This window comes from Anser brachyrhynchus (genome assembly GCF_964034855.1).
Source record: "Anser brachyrhynchus genome assembly, chromosome: 2".
NCBI lineage: Eukaryota > Metazoa > Chordata > Aves > Anseriformes > Anatidae > Anser > Anser brachyrhynchus.
The window spans coordinates 160456844-160470922 of NC_137695.1; the positions used below are offsets into that span (position 1 = coordinate 160456844).

A 14079-nucleotide genomic window follows, 5' to 3' on the forward strand; every position below is an offset into this window, starting at 1 on the left:
CTGCACCTGGGCTGCAACAACCCCAAGCAGAGCTACAGGCTGGGAGATGAGTGGCTGGAAAGCTGCCTGGCAGAGAAGAACCTGGGAGTATTGATTGATAGTCGGCTGAATATGAGCCAGCAGTGTGCTCAGGTGGCCAAGAAGGCCAACGGCATCCTGGCTTGTATAAGAAGCAGTGTGGCCAGCAGGTCGAGGGAAGTGATTGTGCCCCTGTACTCAGCTCTGGTGAGGCCGCACCTCGAGTACTGTGTTCAGTTTTGGGCCCCTCCCTACAAGAAGGACGTGGAGGTGCTCGAGCGAGTCCAGAGAAGGGCAACAAAGCTGGTGAGGGGTCTGGAGAACAAGTCTTACGAGGAGCGGCTGAGGGAGCTGGGCTTGTTCAGCCTGGAGAAGAGGAGGCTCAGGGGCGACCTTATCGCTCTCTACAGTTACCTGACAGGAGGCTGCAGCGAGGGGGGGTCGGTCTGTTCTCCCATGTGCCTGGTGACAGGACGAGGGGAATGGGCTCAAGTTGCGCCAGGGGAGGTTTAGGTTGGATGTTAGGAAGAACTTCTTTACCGAAAGGGTTGTTAGGCATTGGAATGGGCTGCCCAGGGAGGTGGCTGAGTCACCATCCCTGGAGGTCTTTAAGAGACGTTTAGATGCAGAGCTCAGTGATATGGTTTAGTGGAGGGCTTGTTAGTGTTAGGTCAGAGGTTGGGCTGGGTGATCTTGGGGGTCTCTTCCAACCTAGACGATTCTGTGATTCTGTGATCACGTCCCACTTCCCCATGGTGCCCAACATCCCCATCACATCCCATGTCCCCATCACTTCCCATGTCCTCATGGTGCTATATGTCCTCACGGCGCCCTATGTCCTCATGGTGTCCCCATCACGTCCCATGTCTTCATGGTGTCCCATGTCCCCATCACTTCCCATGTCCCCATGGTGCCCTATGTCCTCGTGGTGTCCCCATCACATCCCACATTCCCATGGTACCGAACATCCCCATGACATCCCACATCCTCATCACATCCCATATCCCCGTTATGTCCCATGGTGCCCCATGTCCTCATGGTGTCCTGTGTCCCCATCACATCCACATCCCCATTACATCCCACACCCCGTCATGTCCTATGTCCCCAAGGTGTCCCATGTCCGTGGGGTGTCCCACATCCCCATCACATCCTGCATCCCCATGCTATCCCACGTCCCCATCACATCCCACATTCCCGTGGTGCCCCATGTCCCCCGCTGTGGGGCAGGGCCTGGCTGTGGGCTCCCCACCAGATGTCACCAGCTGGCCCTGTGAAGGCCTTGTCCCCACCATGGGGACAGTAGGGCTGGAGCTGGCTCGCCAGAGCCACCCCACGTCCCCACGCCACAGCAGGGGGATGTCATCATGGGGTGGGTCCCCGAGCACCCTGGGGACCTGGGGGACCTTGGGTGACCATGGGGACCCTTTACCTGCCCCCTTGACACCCCTATTAACAGCCCCCTTAACACCCCCATTACTTGCCTTATTAATACCCCATTTACCCGTCCCATTAATACTCCTGTTTCCTGCCCCATTAACATGCCCATTACATGCCCTGTTGCTTGCCCCATTAATTATCCCATTACCTGCCCCATTAGTTATCCCATTACCTGCCCCATTACCTTCCCGTTACCCACCCCATTATGCACCCCATTACCCGCCCCATTACCTTCCTAATTACCTACCCTGCTGCCTTCCCCATTACCCACTCCATTACCCTTCCCAGTACCTGCCCCGAGCCCACTACATCACCAGGCCAACCTGATGCGGTGGGTGGCAACTCTACCTATGGCAGGGGTTTGGGGTTAGATGACCCTAAAGGTCCCTTCCAAGGAGAGCCATTCTGTCATCCCCATCCCCATCCCCACCTCCATCTCAGCCTATCCCATCCCATCCCATCCCATCCCATCCCATCCCATCCCATCCCATCCCATCCCATCCCATCCCATCCCATCCCCATCCCATCCCCATCCCACCCCCATCCCATCCCCATCCCACCCCCATCCCATCCCCATCCCACCCCAGTGCACTTTGGGTGCTGCAGTCACACTCAGGCATTTATTAGGGTCCCCAGCACCACACTGGGTGAGGACATCCCTGTCTGGGACGGGGACACCCACGGGTGACACCCTGTGTTCAACACCACGCACCGAGAGCAGCAGAGGTCCCATGGGGCACGCTGTAGGGTCTGGCCATCCCAGTGGGCACAGGGCACACGGCCCCACTGGCCCCACTGCAGGAGGAGGAACCCTGGGCATCACGTGGAGAGAATGGGGACAGCGCGGGGACCCCTGGGGGTGGCCCAGGAAGGGGGCAGCAGCCGTGCCTCCCCCCAGGGCCGCTCAGGGCTCCAGGAAGGTGCCGTAGACCTCGACCTCGCAGAGCGCCAGCTGCTCCTTGCGCTGGGGGATGAGGACGGAGACGTAGTGGCCCCGCAGCCCCTGGCAGCACACGGTGCTGAGCGAGCCAGGGCCGGTGTCGGCGATGACGCCGCAGCTGCCGGGGGGACAGGAGGAGAGGCGGTGCTGAGCGGGGACGGCGGTGCTGAGCGGCCCCGGTGGCATCGCCCACCCGCCCGACTCACATGGGGTTGTCCCGGCTGCGCTCGGCCGGCGCGTCGCCGACGTGGACCTGGGCGCCGCGCAGGCGCTGCCAGCAGCAGTCCTGCCGGTTCTTCACCAGCACCGCCGCCACCGCGTGCCGCCCGCCCAGGTCCACGGCCCACCAGGGCTCGTGCTCACGCTGCGTGTGGCTGCAGGAGCCGTGCCGCCAGTTGCCATCCCGGTTGCCGTCCACCGCGTTGGCCGCCGCGCCGGCCCCGCTGGAGGTGGATGACTGCATCGCCCGCTGCTCCCGCGCCACGTTGGGGGCTGCCAACACCGCGGGGAGGGTGGGCACGGGATGGGCATGAGGTCAGGGCTGTGGGTGGGGGTCTCTGTGTGTTATTTTGGGAGGGGTCCCTCACCTCCAGGCAGTGGGGCGCAGCCCTGCAGCAGCACCTCCACCTCGCACAGCACCAGCGCGTCCTCGCGCTCGGGGATGAGGATGGAGACGTAGCGGCCCCGCAGCCCCCGGCAGCACACGGTGCTGAGCGAGCCGGGGCTGGCATCCGTGATGACGCCACAGCTGCCGGGGGGGACAAGAAGGTGAGCCGTGGTACCCACGACGGACAGGGGGGCTCTGGGGAAGGGCACGGGGGGCTCACATGGCATTGTGCCGGCCACCGTCCAGCAGCGAGTCACCCACGTGGACCTCGGCGCCCTTGAGGTGCTCCCAGCAGCAGTCGTGCCGGTTCTGCACCACCACGGCCTCGACGGCGCGGCGCCCGCCCAGGTCCACCTGCCACCAGGGCTCGGGCTCCTCCAGCGTGTGGGCGCAGGAGCCCTCCTCCCAGTTCCCGTCCCGGTTCCCGTCCACCGCGTTGGCGGCGCCGCTGGTGGCATCCAGCACCGAGGACTGGGTGGCCGGACGGCCCAGCGCCGCGTTGGGGGCTGCGGGTGCGAGGGGAGGTGGTGACGCCCCCATCACCATGCCGGGGGGGGACAGAGAAAGACCTCGGGGGCCCCGTCGCTCACCGCCAGGCGTCGCGGCGCAGCCCTGCTCCACCACCTCCACCTCGCACAGGCTCAGCTGCTCGTGGCGCCAAGGCACGGCGATGGTGACGTAGCGTCCCGGCATCCCGTGGCAGCACACGGTGCTGGTGGAGCCGGGGCCGGTGTCCGTGATGGCGCCGCAGCTGCGGGACAGGGAGGCGGTGAGGACGGCGAGGGAGTGGTGGCACGGCGCGGGCTGGGCACGGCGGCACTCACACGGGGTTGTCGGTGCCGTGACCGGCGAGGGAGTCCCCGACGTGGACGCGGGCGCCCTTCAGGCGGTGCCAGCAGCAGTCCAGGCGGTTCTTCACCACCACGGCTGCCACGGCGCGGCTCTGGCCCAGGTCCACCGTCCACCACGGCTCCCGCTCCCTCTTGGTCTGGGTGCAGGAGCCGTGCCGCCAGCGGCCGTCCCGGTTCCCGTCCACGGCGTTCATGGCGCTGCCGGCCGGCCTGGCCGTGGAGGACTGCGTCGCCGGGCGCCACAGAGCCAGGTTTTGGGCTGGGGACGCCACGGGACGGTGACGCCAGCTCCGGGCTCTCACCGCCAGCGTGGAGCCAGTGCCGGGAACCCCTCCTTGCCCTGCATCCCCCCCCGCCATACGGCCACGTGCTGCAGTGCGGCACAGCACACACAGCGCGCACACCACACCAGCGGGCACATGCAACATCCCTGTCCCCCGCCCCCGTGGCCCCCCGCTCGTCCCCTGTATTTGCCAGCACCGAACCAGGGCCACGGCACCGCGGTGGCACCGGAGGCGGCCTCCCCCTTACCGCCGGGCGGAGGGAGGCAGCTCTGCGCCGTCACCTCCACTTCACACAGGACGAGGAAGTCGACGCGGCCGGGGATGACGATGGAGACGTAGCGGCCCGGCAGCCCGTTGCAGCAGATGGTGCTGGTGGAGCCGGGGCCGGCATCCAGGACAGCCCCGCAGCTGCCGGGGGAGGAGCGGGAGGTTGCTGAGGGGCCACGGCACCGCTGGGGGTACAGCTGGGACCCCGCCGGGGACCCCACTCACATGGGGTTGTTCCTGCCGTGGTCGGCCGGCGAGTCCCCGACGTGGACCTGGGCGCCCACGAGGCTGTCCCAGCAGCAGTCCCGCCGGTTGGTGAGGGTGACAGCGAGGACGGCGTGCCGCCGGCCCAGGTCCACACTCCACCAGGGCTCCAGCTCCTTCTCGGTGTGGGCGCAGGAGCCGCGCTCCCACTCGCCGTCGTGGTTCCCATCCACGGCGTTGGCGGCCAGGCTGATGGCATTCAGCGTGGATGACTGGGCGACGGCGCGGCCCCACGCCACGTTGGGGGCTGCAACGGCCACGGGAGCGCCGACGGCGGCTGCCGGCACCGGGACCCTCCCCGTGCTGCCCTCCCAGCCCCGGGGGCCGCCCCTCACCTCCGGGCAGCGCGGCGCAGCCCTGCAGCAGCACCTCCACCTCACACAGCACCAGCGCGTCCTCGCGCCCGGGGATGAGGACGGAGACGTAGCGGCCCTGCAGCCCCCGGCAGCACACGGTGCTGAGCGAGCCGGGGCCGGCGTCGGCGATGACGCCGCAGCTGCCGGGGGGACAGGAGGAGAGGCGGTGCTGAGCGGGGACGGCGGTGCTGAGCGGCCCCGGTGGCATCGCCCACCCGCCCGACTCACATGGGGTTGTCCCGGCCGCGCTCGGCCGGCGCGTCGCCGACGTGGACCTGGGCGCCGCGCAGGCGCTGCCAGCAGCAGTCCTGCCGGTTCTTCACCAGCACCGCTGCCACAGCGTGCCGCCCGCCCAGGTCCACGGCCCACCAGGGCTCGTGCTCGCGCCGCGTGTGGCTGCAGGAGCCGTGCCGCCAGTCGCCGTCCCGGTTGCCGTCCACCGCGTTGGCGGGGATGCTGTGGTTGGGGAAGATGGACGACTGGGCGGCCGGGCGCCCCAGCGCCGCGTTGGGAGCTGCCGGGGGGAGGAAAAAAACGGGGGCTCGGCCGTCACCTGGAGCATCACAACCGGGGTTCGTCGTGCCGACACCGCGGCACGGTGGGGGTCCTGTCGATGACCCGGGGCGGAGGAGGGCACTCACCGTCCGGCAGCGGGAGGCAGCCCTGCGCGGCCGCATCCTGCGCTAGGACCCCGCCGAGCAGCAGCAGCAGCATTCCCCAGGGCAGGGCCATGGCGCGGGCGCGCTGCGGAGGAAGGGGACGCGGCGCTGCAGTTAGGGCATAACCGCGTGTTTGGGGTTGGGGTTGGGGGTGTCATCACGCCCCGGTGAACCCGTTCGGGGTCCCCGTGCCCCGGTGACAGCTCCGGGTGGCCCCAATTTCGTCCCGCAGGTGCCTCGCTTACCCCAAGAGGTGTGGAAGGAAGAGGGAGAGGCCCCGCCACGCCTGCTCCGCGGGCACGGTCCCGTCCTCGCTGCGAGCCAAGGGGGAGCAGCGGCTGTAGTCCCAGCAGGACGGCAGCGAGATCGCGCCGCGAGCCCGGGACTCCCCGCGCGCACCGCAGGACGTGGAGGGAGCGAGGCTGCGTCCCGCTGGGAGCAGCGCCCCGAGCGCTGCTCGACGTTTAAGAGGCTTTTTGCCAAGGCGGCGATGCTCGCGGGGAGGAACGGGGCAGGGCGCCCCGCTGAAGGAGCGCCGTCGCCGCTGGGGCATCGCGGGCCCGTCGCGTCCCAGCGGCTGCACGGCGCGTGATCAGAGGCGCACGGGGTAATTGCGGTACATGCGGCGGGACGGGGCGGCAGCGGAGGGGAACGGCGCCGCGGCCCTGCTCGGGGTCGGGGGGGGAGAGCCCGGGAGGCTCCCCCTGGCCCCCAGGCAGCACCTTGGGGCCAGGCGGGTGCCGGAGCCCCGGCACCGGGACCAGGGGCTCCCCAAAACTCCCTGGGGGGGGGCTGGAAAAGCAGGAGCCATGCGAGGGGCTTTGTTTTTACATTTTCTTGATTTATTAATTCCAAGATAAAATCCAGCCGCGGCCCCGGGGGCGATGGGCACGTCCCACGCCCCCAAGGCAGGGCCGGAGCCGCTGAAACGCGGGGTAACGGGGCCAAGGGGGAAGAAGGGCGGCGCAGCGAGCCCCACACACCGCCGCGGGGCTCTTCCGCGCCTCCCCCAGGGCCCAGGGGTCCCCTAGGGACCACGGTGACGTCCCGGCGGCCTCAGCGCAGCGCCAGGATCTCCTCGGTGGCCACGCGCATGAGGCGGTGGAAGTCGAAGCGGAGGTGCTTCCTCCAGAAGCGGCGGTCGCGCCCGTAGACCTGGGCCGGGTAGCAGGGGCTGCCTGCGAGGCGAGGGGCCATGCGTCAGCCCCCAAGTGCCCCCCGAAAACGGGACCCCGGGGTGCCTCCGCCACCCTCCCTCGGGGCTCAGCCGCCGGGGGACGGAGCCGGAAGGGGCGGCAGGGCTCGGAGCGCCGCCCCGCGGCCCCTTACCGATGCCGTGGAAGATCCGGGCGACGGCTCTGCCCGAGAACTTCTCGTCCTGGCGGATGGCGAGGAAGCGGCGGACGTCAGCGCGCACCTGGTCCTCCCCATCCTGCGGGTGGGGGGAAGGAGGAGGGGCACAGCGCGTGGCCTCCACGTCCTCCCGGCATCGAGGCCGGCCGGGAGGAGGCCCTGCAGTCACTGCCGCGGAGGCGGCGCGATGTAAAATTGCTCACTTGCGCTCCATGGAGATCCTCTTCCTCGTCTTCTTCCTCCTCCTCCTCGCAGCCGCGCGGGGCCGGCTCCCCGGGGGCCTCCTTCTCGAAGTAGTCCCGGAGCAGAGCCCTGAGGCGGGAGCTCCTCTCCTCCTCCGCCTGCTCGGGGTGCGGCCCGCAGCTCTGGAAGGCCACGCTGCGCCCCCAAAGCGCCCTCAGCCCGCGCCGCGGGGACGGGACGGGCCCGAACGGGGGGTCTGGGGGCACCGTGAGGGGTCTGGGGGCACCGTCCCCACCTCTTGAAGGCCCTGAAGCAGGCGCGCAGCTGGCCCAGCGCCGCCCTCTCCCGCGCCACCACCCTGCGGTGCAGGAAGTCGCAGACGGAGTCCAGCTCCCGCTCGGAGAGGTCGCCGTAGGCGCGCAGGTGGAAGGAGAGCTCCGCGAACTCCACCAGGACGCCGCTCCCCGCCCCGGCGCGGCCGCCTGCGGGCACCGACGCGCCGCTGAGCGCGCGGCCTTTGGGGGGGGCGCGCCGCGTGCCCGCCCCCCGGCTCCCTCGCCCGCCCGCGGTACCTGGGCGCAGCTGCGGGTCCCACTGGAGCTGGCGCAGGGCGCGCTTCACCAGCGGCACCTCCCAGCCCATGGAGTCGCTCAGCGAGACCACGTCGAACTCCGCCGAGCTGTCGCGGGCGTGCGGCCGCCCCGCCAGGCGCTCGCGGGCCAGGAAGACGGCGAGGGGCGGGCAGCTGCAGGGGGGGAGAGTGGTGAAAGGGGGATGTTTTCCCTTCCAGCAGCCCCTTTTTGTCCTTGGCTTCACCCCGAGGGCCCCGCTGACCTCCGCGCCGCAGCCCGGAGCTGCTGGGGGCCGCCGTAGCACCGCACGCGGCAGGAGGAGTAGGTGGGGGGCAGCAGCTCCAGCCAGCGCCGCGGGTGCAGCTCCAGGTAGCACAGCAGGGTCTCGATGCCTGCGGGGGAGGGCAGAGGAGGGGCGGCGGGGTGGCGGTGGGGGGTTTTTGCCGGGTGCAGCACCGTGAGGCCCCCCCCCAGCTCACCTTCCTCGCGCACGTCCAGCTCCTCCACGGTTCGCTGGACGGGCACGGCGCGCTCGTGCATGTAGCACGCCCGCCGGGGCTGCCGGCCGCCTCGCGCCGCGCCACCCTCCGGCTCCTCCGCCGGCTCGGCCGTGGTGGCGTCATCGGCCTCTGCGTCCTGCGGGGCCGGCGGCGGCTCAGCACCGTCCTGCCTGCCCCTCGGGGGCGTCCCCGGCAGCCCTGCCCCGTTCCTCACCCAGCTCCCGCGGGGCTTCCCCGAGCCGTTGGGGCTCGCTGAGGGGCCAAAATGCCGGGTGCTTCCCCCCACCCCCCCACAGCCAAGGGAGCCGAGGTGAATTGGGGGTGTGGGGACCCCAACGGGGCGGGGCGCAGCCGGGTGCCCCCCTCCGGCCCCTTCCTCACCCCGCCGAGGTCCCGGCGCTTCTGGTGCAGCTCCCGGCACTTGCAGGGAGAGAAAACCTTCTGCACGAGCTTCTTGACGGTGAAGAAGTCGACGGTGTCGCCGTAGATGTGCCGCCTCAGCTCGTGGAGGTCCTCGCCCTGCCGAGGGGAGGGGGCGGCCGCCGTGAGCCCGCGGGGCAGCACCCGTGGGGGACACCGGGGCTCGGCCACCCCCCTCGTGGGTCCCTTTGATCCCTTTTTTTGTTTTAGGGCTCCCCGCGTCATTTAGGGCTGGGCAGGGGGCGCCCCGAAGGGCTCCAGGGCTCCGCGCAGGGCTCTCGAAATTTTGGGGGAAGACCCCGAGCTTTGAGGGCCTCACCTCCGGGTCCAGGAAGAGGTGGCAGCGCGCCGGCTGGCCGTCCCGCCCGGCCCGCCCGATCTCCTGCACGTAGCTCTCGAAGTTCTTGGGCATGTTGTAGTGCACCACGCCGCGCACGTCCGCCTTGTCCAGCCCCATGCCGAAGGCCACCGTGGCCACCACCACGCGCAGCCGGCCCGACATGAAGCCGCGCTGCACGCGCCGGCGCTCGGCGGCCGACAGGCCCGCGTGGTAGGCGTCCGCGATCCACTTGATCCGCGATCCACTTGCTGCCAAAAAAAAAAAACAAAACAAAAATAAAGGAGGGGAGAAAGAATTGCGTGGCTCTAATTACCTTAACGAAGGAAAGCCCCCGGGGGTTTGGGGGCTGCAGAGCGCCCCGCGCCACGGCCCAGCATGGAAAGGACCTCGGGGTGTGTGTGGGGGGGTTGGGCCCGCTCCCTACCTCGCTCTTTCTTCCTCCCCGCGTCGCCGTCGTCCTGGGGGGCCGCCGGGGGCTCGGCCAGCAGCACCCCTTGCAGGCAGGTGCGGATGAGGGCGGCGACGCGAGCCGTCTCCTCGCGCCGCGTGCAGTAGACGATGATGGAGTCGAGGTGGCCGAAGCGCTCGCCGCGCAGCAGGGAGATGAGGGCCTGCGGGCGCGGAGGGGGGGTCCTGAGCGCGGGCTGGGGGTGCCGAGCGCCCGCGGGACACCCGGCAGCTGCTCGGGGATCGGGCTGCGAGCACGGGGCGGCTGCCACGGGCGCGCCTCGGGGGGGATTTGAGGGCTCCCACCCCTCGGGACGTCGCCCACCCCGTCCTCGCCCCTACCTGGTCCCGGTCCCTGTCCATGGAGACGGAGAGGCGCAGGTTTGGGGGCACGGCGGCGCAGCGCCCCGCGATCCCTTCCCCCTCCTCCTCCTCGGCGACGCCGAGGTGCGCGGCCACGTCGCGCGCCGTGGCCGGGGTGGCGGTGGCCGTCAGCCCCAGGAAGCAGCGCACGCCCAGGCGGTCGCGGAGCACCTGCGGGGAGGGGAGGGAAGAGGAGGAGGTGAGGAAGAGGAGGAGGTGAGGAAGGGCAGCTGCCTCCCTCCCGGCCGGGCTGCGGGGCCCCGCGCACCTTGCAGAGCCGCAGGTAGCTGGGGCGGAAGTTGTGGGACCACTGGGAGACGCAGTGAGCTTCGTCGATGCAGGCGAAGGCGACGGGGGGCAGCTCGGCGGCGGGGGGCAGGCAGCAGGAGCCCGAGCCCCCGCCGCCCACCAGCGCTTCGGGGGACAGCAGCAGCGCGTGCACCGCGCCCCGCCTCACCTGCGCGGCGGGGGCAGCGGCGCGTGGGGCGCTCCGTCCTCCGCTCGCACCCCCCTCCGGCCCCGCTCCGCGTCCCCCCCCCATCCCCGTCCCCCTCACCTGCTCCACCGCCGCCTCCCGCTGCGCCCTGCTCATGTTGGAGTGGACGCAGACCGCCCGCAGCCCCCGCGGCAGCCCCGACACCTGCGGGCGAGGCGAGGCGAGGTCAGGCACGCGCCGCGGAGCGACGCCGGGGACGCCGCGAGGCCGGGGGGGGGCGGCGGGGCACCTGGTCATCCATCAGCGCCACCAGCGGCGAGACGACCACGGCGACGCACGGCGAGCGCTTGCGGTAGAGGTAGGCGGGGAGCTGGTAGCACAGCGACTTGCCCAGCCCCGTGGGCAGCACGACCAGCGTGGAGAGGCCTGGGGGGAGGAGAGGGGGGCGAGCACCTGGGGGGCGACGCCGCGGCCCCGCGGCGCGTGGGGGGGGGAGCGAGGGAGCAGCAGACCCACCTGAGAGGATCCTCATCACGGCCGCCTCCTGGCCGGGGCGGAAGGAGCTGAAGCCCAGCTCCTGGAGCGCCTCCAGCACCTCCGCGGGGGTCTCTGCGCGGGGGGAAACGCGGTGGGACGGAGCCCGCAGCGGGGTTTTACGCCCCCCACCCCCCCAAACACACACGCACCCCAGGGGAGGGCGCGGGGGATGCGGGTCGGGCTCTGCTCCCACAGGAGAGGAAACGGCAGCCTCACCTCGCACCTTCCCGCCCGGCCCCAGGCTGTAGAGGGGCTCCACGGGCGCGGGGGGCTCGGGGGGCTCGTAGGGCGCCCGCTGCGCCTCCAGGCGGGCCGCGGCCTCCCCCGCAGCGCCCTCGGGGCCGCCGCCGCCGCTCTCTGCCGGGAACACGAAGCGAGGGGTGGCGGCGAGCCCCGCGCGTGTATTCGGGGCGCGTCAGCGCCACGAGCAAAGCCCCCCCCGCGGCCTCACCGGAGAGCTCCGGGCAGACGCTGTTGGTCCTGCGGGCAACTTCTGCCAGCGTGGGCAAGGGATCTTCCTCCTCCTCCTCCTCCTCCTCCCAGGCACGGCCGGCCTCCTGCGGCGGCGGGGGGGGCAGCGGTCGCTGCGGGCAGAGCGCGAAATCCTTTCCGAATCCTTTTCCCTCGGGCTCCGCGCACGGCGGCCACCTCCCCCCGCCCACAGCAGGACGTTCCCCCGGAGGTCCCCCCCCGCGGGACCCTCACCTGCGCCCCGGCACTCGGCCGCCCAGTGCCCCGCGGCGCCGCAGCGGAAGCAGACGTCCGAGCTCCTGCCGAGGGCCGACCCGCCGCCGCTCTGCGCCGCCTTCTTCTGCCACTTCTCCTTCCACACCTGCGACGACGGCGGCATCAGCGCCGCGGGGTGACCCCCACGGGCGGCCCCCACGTGGGAATCGAAGGGGCGAGGGGTGAAATAATAAAGAAAAGGCGTTTTTGGTGCCGGCAGAGCGGTAATTGCGCGTTATTTGACCCGTTTTCCCGCCGCCGGCGCGTCACCTGCTTGCGGAGGCGGCTCCCCCGCAGCACGCGGCCCCGCACGTGGGAGCGGTTCTTGAGGTTGAGGCGCACGAAGTTGCCGGGGGGCCGCCGGGGAGCCCTGCGGGACGAAACCGGGGCTGGGACCGGGACGGGCGCCGAAACGCAGCCGGCCCCGACCCCGGGGGAGAAGGGGACGGGGAGGAGCCGAAAGGCGGAGGGTGGGGAGCACGGCGCAGGGGAAAAACGCGGCCCCGTAAGCACCGCCTGGTAAATCCGGCCCCAAAAAACGTAGCAGCGCTCGGGGGAAAGGGTTAAAAGGCTCGGACGGAGCGCTTGCTGCCACAGGAGAGGTCCCCGGGGGTCCGCAGCCTCCTGGGGCAGGCCGCCCCCTGCCCCCAGGGCTGCTCAGAGCCGCGCTGCGGGTTTTAAGGGGCGCAGGGAGGTGACCCCGCAAGCCCCTCGCCCCGTAAACACTGCAGCCGGTAGGCAGGCGAGCGCCTCAGGCTGAGGAAACCCACAGAGAATTCATTTTTTTCCATAAGGAAAATAAAAAAATAAAAATGATTTAAATCAAGGAGAGATGAGGGCAGGCGCTGCTCGTTATCAGCGCAGCGAGAAGAAAAAAATCTCTCGGCTCCTTTTCCCCGCGTGCTCAGGCGCGAGGCGGCACCGCCCCGGCCCCGGCTCCGGGCACGTCTCCAGGGACCGCGCGCGCCGCGCCGGAGCGAGTCGCCCCGAAACGCGCTGAGGGAAGGGGACTCGGCCCCCTCCAGCACCCACCTGGCAGGAGCGGCTCTGCAGGGGGCTCCCAGCTTCTTCTCCTCCTCCTCCTCGATGTCTCCCAGGAGGTTTTCGGGGGGCATCGGCGCTGCTTTTTTCCTCGGCTGCTTTCGCGCTGGCTGCTCGCTGCCTCCTGCCCCGCTGTCCCTGCGCCGCCTCTTCCCCCCGACCTTCTTTGCGCCCCCGGGGAGCTCCTCGGGCGCGCGGCCACCGTTGGCGCCCCACGGCCCCGCTGCGGTGTCACCGCCGCTCCCGGCCGGCCGTTCGCCCCCCTCGGTCCCCGCCAGCTCGCCCCGAGCTCCTTCCGACACCTCGGGCTCCTGCGGCGGGGTGCGGATCCCCGCGGGGGCGACGTTTTCCCCTTCCACCCCGCGAAGCTCAGCACCCCGAGGCTCAGCACCCCCATCGGGCGGCTCCTCAGGGCCGGGCTCGCCCTGGCAGCGCCGCAGCCAGGCGGCGTCGAGGGAGCTCAGCCTCCTCGCCACCGTCTGCCGCAGCCGCTGGAACTTGTTGCCCTGCGGGCGAGGCCTCGGCCCCTCGGCCAGGACGAGCGGGGCCAGGGCGCGCACGGCGGCGGGGAGGAGGAGCTCGGGGGGCTCGCCGCCGTCCGCGTCACCCGGCGGGGACGGCGCCGGGGAGGTGGCACCGTGCTCCTGCCGCGGGACGGGTTTGGGACGGGGAGGCAGCGTCCTCCTGGGCACCGGCGGCCTCTCCTGGGGGAAAGCAACGAGGGGTTTTTGGTTCTCCGACCCCGCAGAGCTTAAAAAACCCTAGGAAACAGGTGCCGTGCCCCATCGGAAGCGCCCACACCGGGGAGCTGCCCCCCAGCCTGACCTTTATGGCGGCGCCCAGGTTGGCTTTTAGCTTCCTCCCGAAGTGCTGCGCCGACGCCGCCGGCACGGGCTGGTTGGCGGCGCTCGACGTGGGGGCCTTGGGCTGGCGGTTGAGGTGCGCGCCCCAGCAGCCGGAGTCCTGAAGGGAGAGAAGAAGCCGCCAGGAGAGGTTTTTTTGTCACAAAGAGGCGTTGGGATGGGGTGTTCGGGGGGATGGTGGCGTCGCCGTCCCGGGGGGTGTGCGGGGAGAGGTTGGGCGCGGTGCTTGGGGACGTGGGTTGGGGGTGGCGTTGTTAACAGGGGGATGGTTGGGCCAGGTGAGCTTGGAGGGCTTTTCCGACCCTAATAATCGATGATTTTGGGGCCGAGGGTGCTCCACTGGGGTGGTGAGGGACGCAATGGGGACCCCCCAAGGGGGACAGGGCCCAGCCCCGTACCTGCTCCGTGGCCGGGCTCCCCTCAGCCGGCGGGCACGGGGCGAGCTCCCCGCGGTGCTTCAGCGCCCGGTACTCCCGGTACAGCCCTAAGGAGGCGGCGGGGGCTGCGGGAGGCGCCCTGCAGCCCCGAACCCCCCCAGTTCCCCCCCAAACCCCCCCAATTCCCCCCAACCCCCCCAACCCTCCCCAAAGCCCCCCAACACCCCCAAAATCCCCC

At 70.6% G+C, this 14079-nt stretch overlaps 2 protein-coding genes across 8 annotated transcripts; both read right to left on the reverse strand.

Annotated features, from left to right (window-relative positions):
- Positions 1–2066: 2066 nt before the first annotated feature.
- On the reverse strand, positions 2067–6051 carry LOC308188727 (uncharacterized protein). The gene is made up of 11 exons (XM_080578101.1): positions 5929–6051; positions 5666–5768; positions 5253–5538; positions 5004–5164; positions 4630–4915; positions 4385–4545; positions 3827–4112; positions 3223–3753; positions 2983–3143; positions 2602–2887; positions 2067–2513 (listed from the first exon to the last, which is right to left on the reverse strand). Exons 2-11 carry the CDS (start codon positions 5754–5756, stop codon positions 2360–2362), a joined length of 2403 nt encoding a protein of 800 aa, XP_080434227.1. The 5' UTR covers positions 5757–5768; positions 5929–6051; the 3' UTR covers positions 2067–2359.
- A 457-nt stretch (positions 6052–6508) lies between these two features.
- RECQL4 (RecQ like helicase 4) lies at positions 6509–13134 on the reverse strand. 7 transcript variants are annotated; one of them, XM_080578092.1, is made up of 20 exons: positions 12593–13134; positions 11831–11930; positions 11540–11666; positions 11286–11418; positions 11051–11191; positions 10814–10906; positions 10587–10723; positions 10418–10501; positions 10130–10318; positions 9841–10032; positions 9476–9662; positions 9031–9299; positions 8673–8810; positions 8271–8427; positions 8054–8183; positions 7792–7964; positions 7515–7701; positions 7240–7377; positions 7013–7115; positions 6509–6861 (listed from the first exon to the last, which is right to left on the reverse strand). In XM_080578092.1, exons 1-20 carry the CDS (start codon positions 12996–12998, stop codon positions 6529–6531), a joined length of 3417 nt encoding a protein of 1138 aa, XP_080434218.1. In that variant the 5' UTR covers positions 12999–13134; the 3' UTR covers positions 6509–6528. The 7 variants fall into 7 exon arrangements, 6 of the variants coding, with proteins under 6 accessions (XP_080434218.1, XP_080434217.1, XP_080434220.1 ...); XM_080578091.1 differs by having other exon boundaries at positions 11286–11439; XM_080578094.1 differs by having other exon boundaries at positions 7240–7414; positions 11286–11439.
- Between the last annotated feature and the right edge of the window lie 945 nt (positions 13135–14079).

Excerpts from the sequence above, each read along its gene's own strand:
- LOC308188727 (XM_080578101.1), bottom strand. The coding sequence starts at position 5,756 with ATGGCCCTGCCCTGGGGAATGCTGCTGCTGCTGCTCGGCGGGGTCCTA. Across the intron at positions 3,754-3,826 it reads CACGGCACCGACAACCCCGT|CTGCGGCGCCATCACGGACA; the intron begins GTGAGTGCCGCC and ends CCTGTCCCGCAG. Across the intron at positions 2,888-2,982 it reads CTGCGCCCCACTGCCTGGAG|CCCCCAACGTGGCGCGGGAG; the intron begins GTGAGGGACCCC and ends CGGTGTTGGCAG.
- RECQL4 (XM_080578091.1), bottom strand. The coding sequence starts at position 12,998 with ATGGGGGTGCTGAGCCTCGGGGTGCTGAGCTTCGCGGGGTGGAAGGGG. Across the intron at positions 8,428-8,672 it reads AGCGCCGGGACCTCGGCGGG|GACGCAGAGGCCGATGACGC; the intron begins GTGAGGAAGGGG and ends CCGGCCCCGCAG. Across the intron at positions 7,378-7,514 it reads TGCTTCAGGGCCTTCAAGAG|GCGGAGGAGGAGAGGAGCTC; the intron begins GTGGGGACGGTG and ends CACCCCGAGCAG.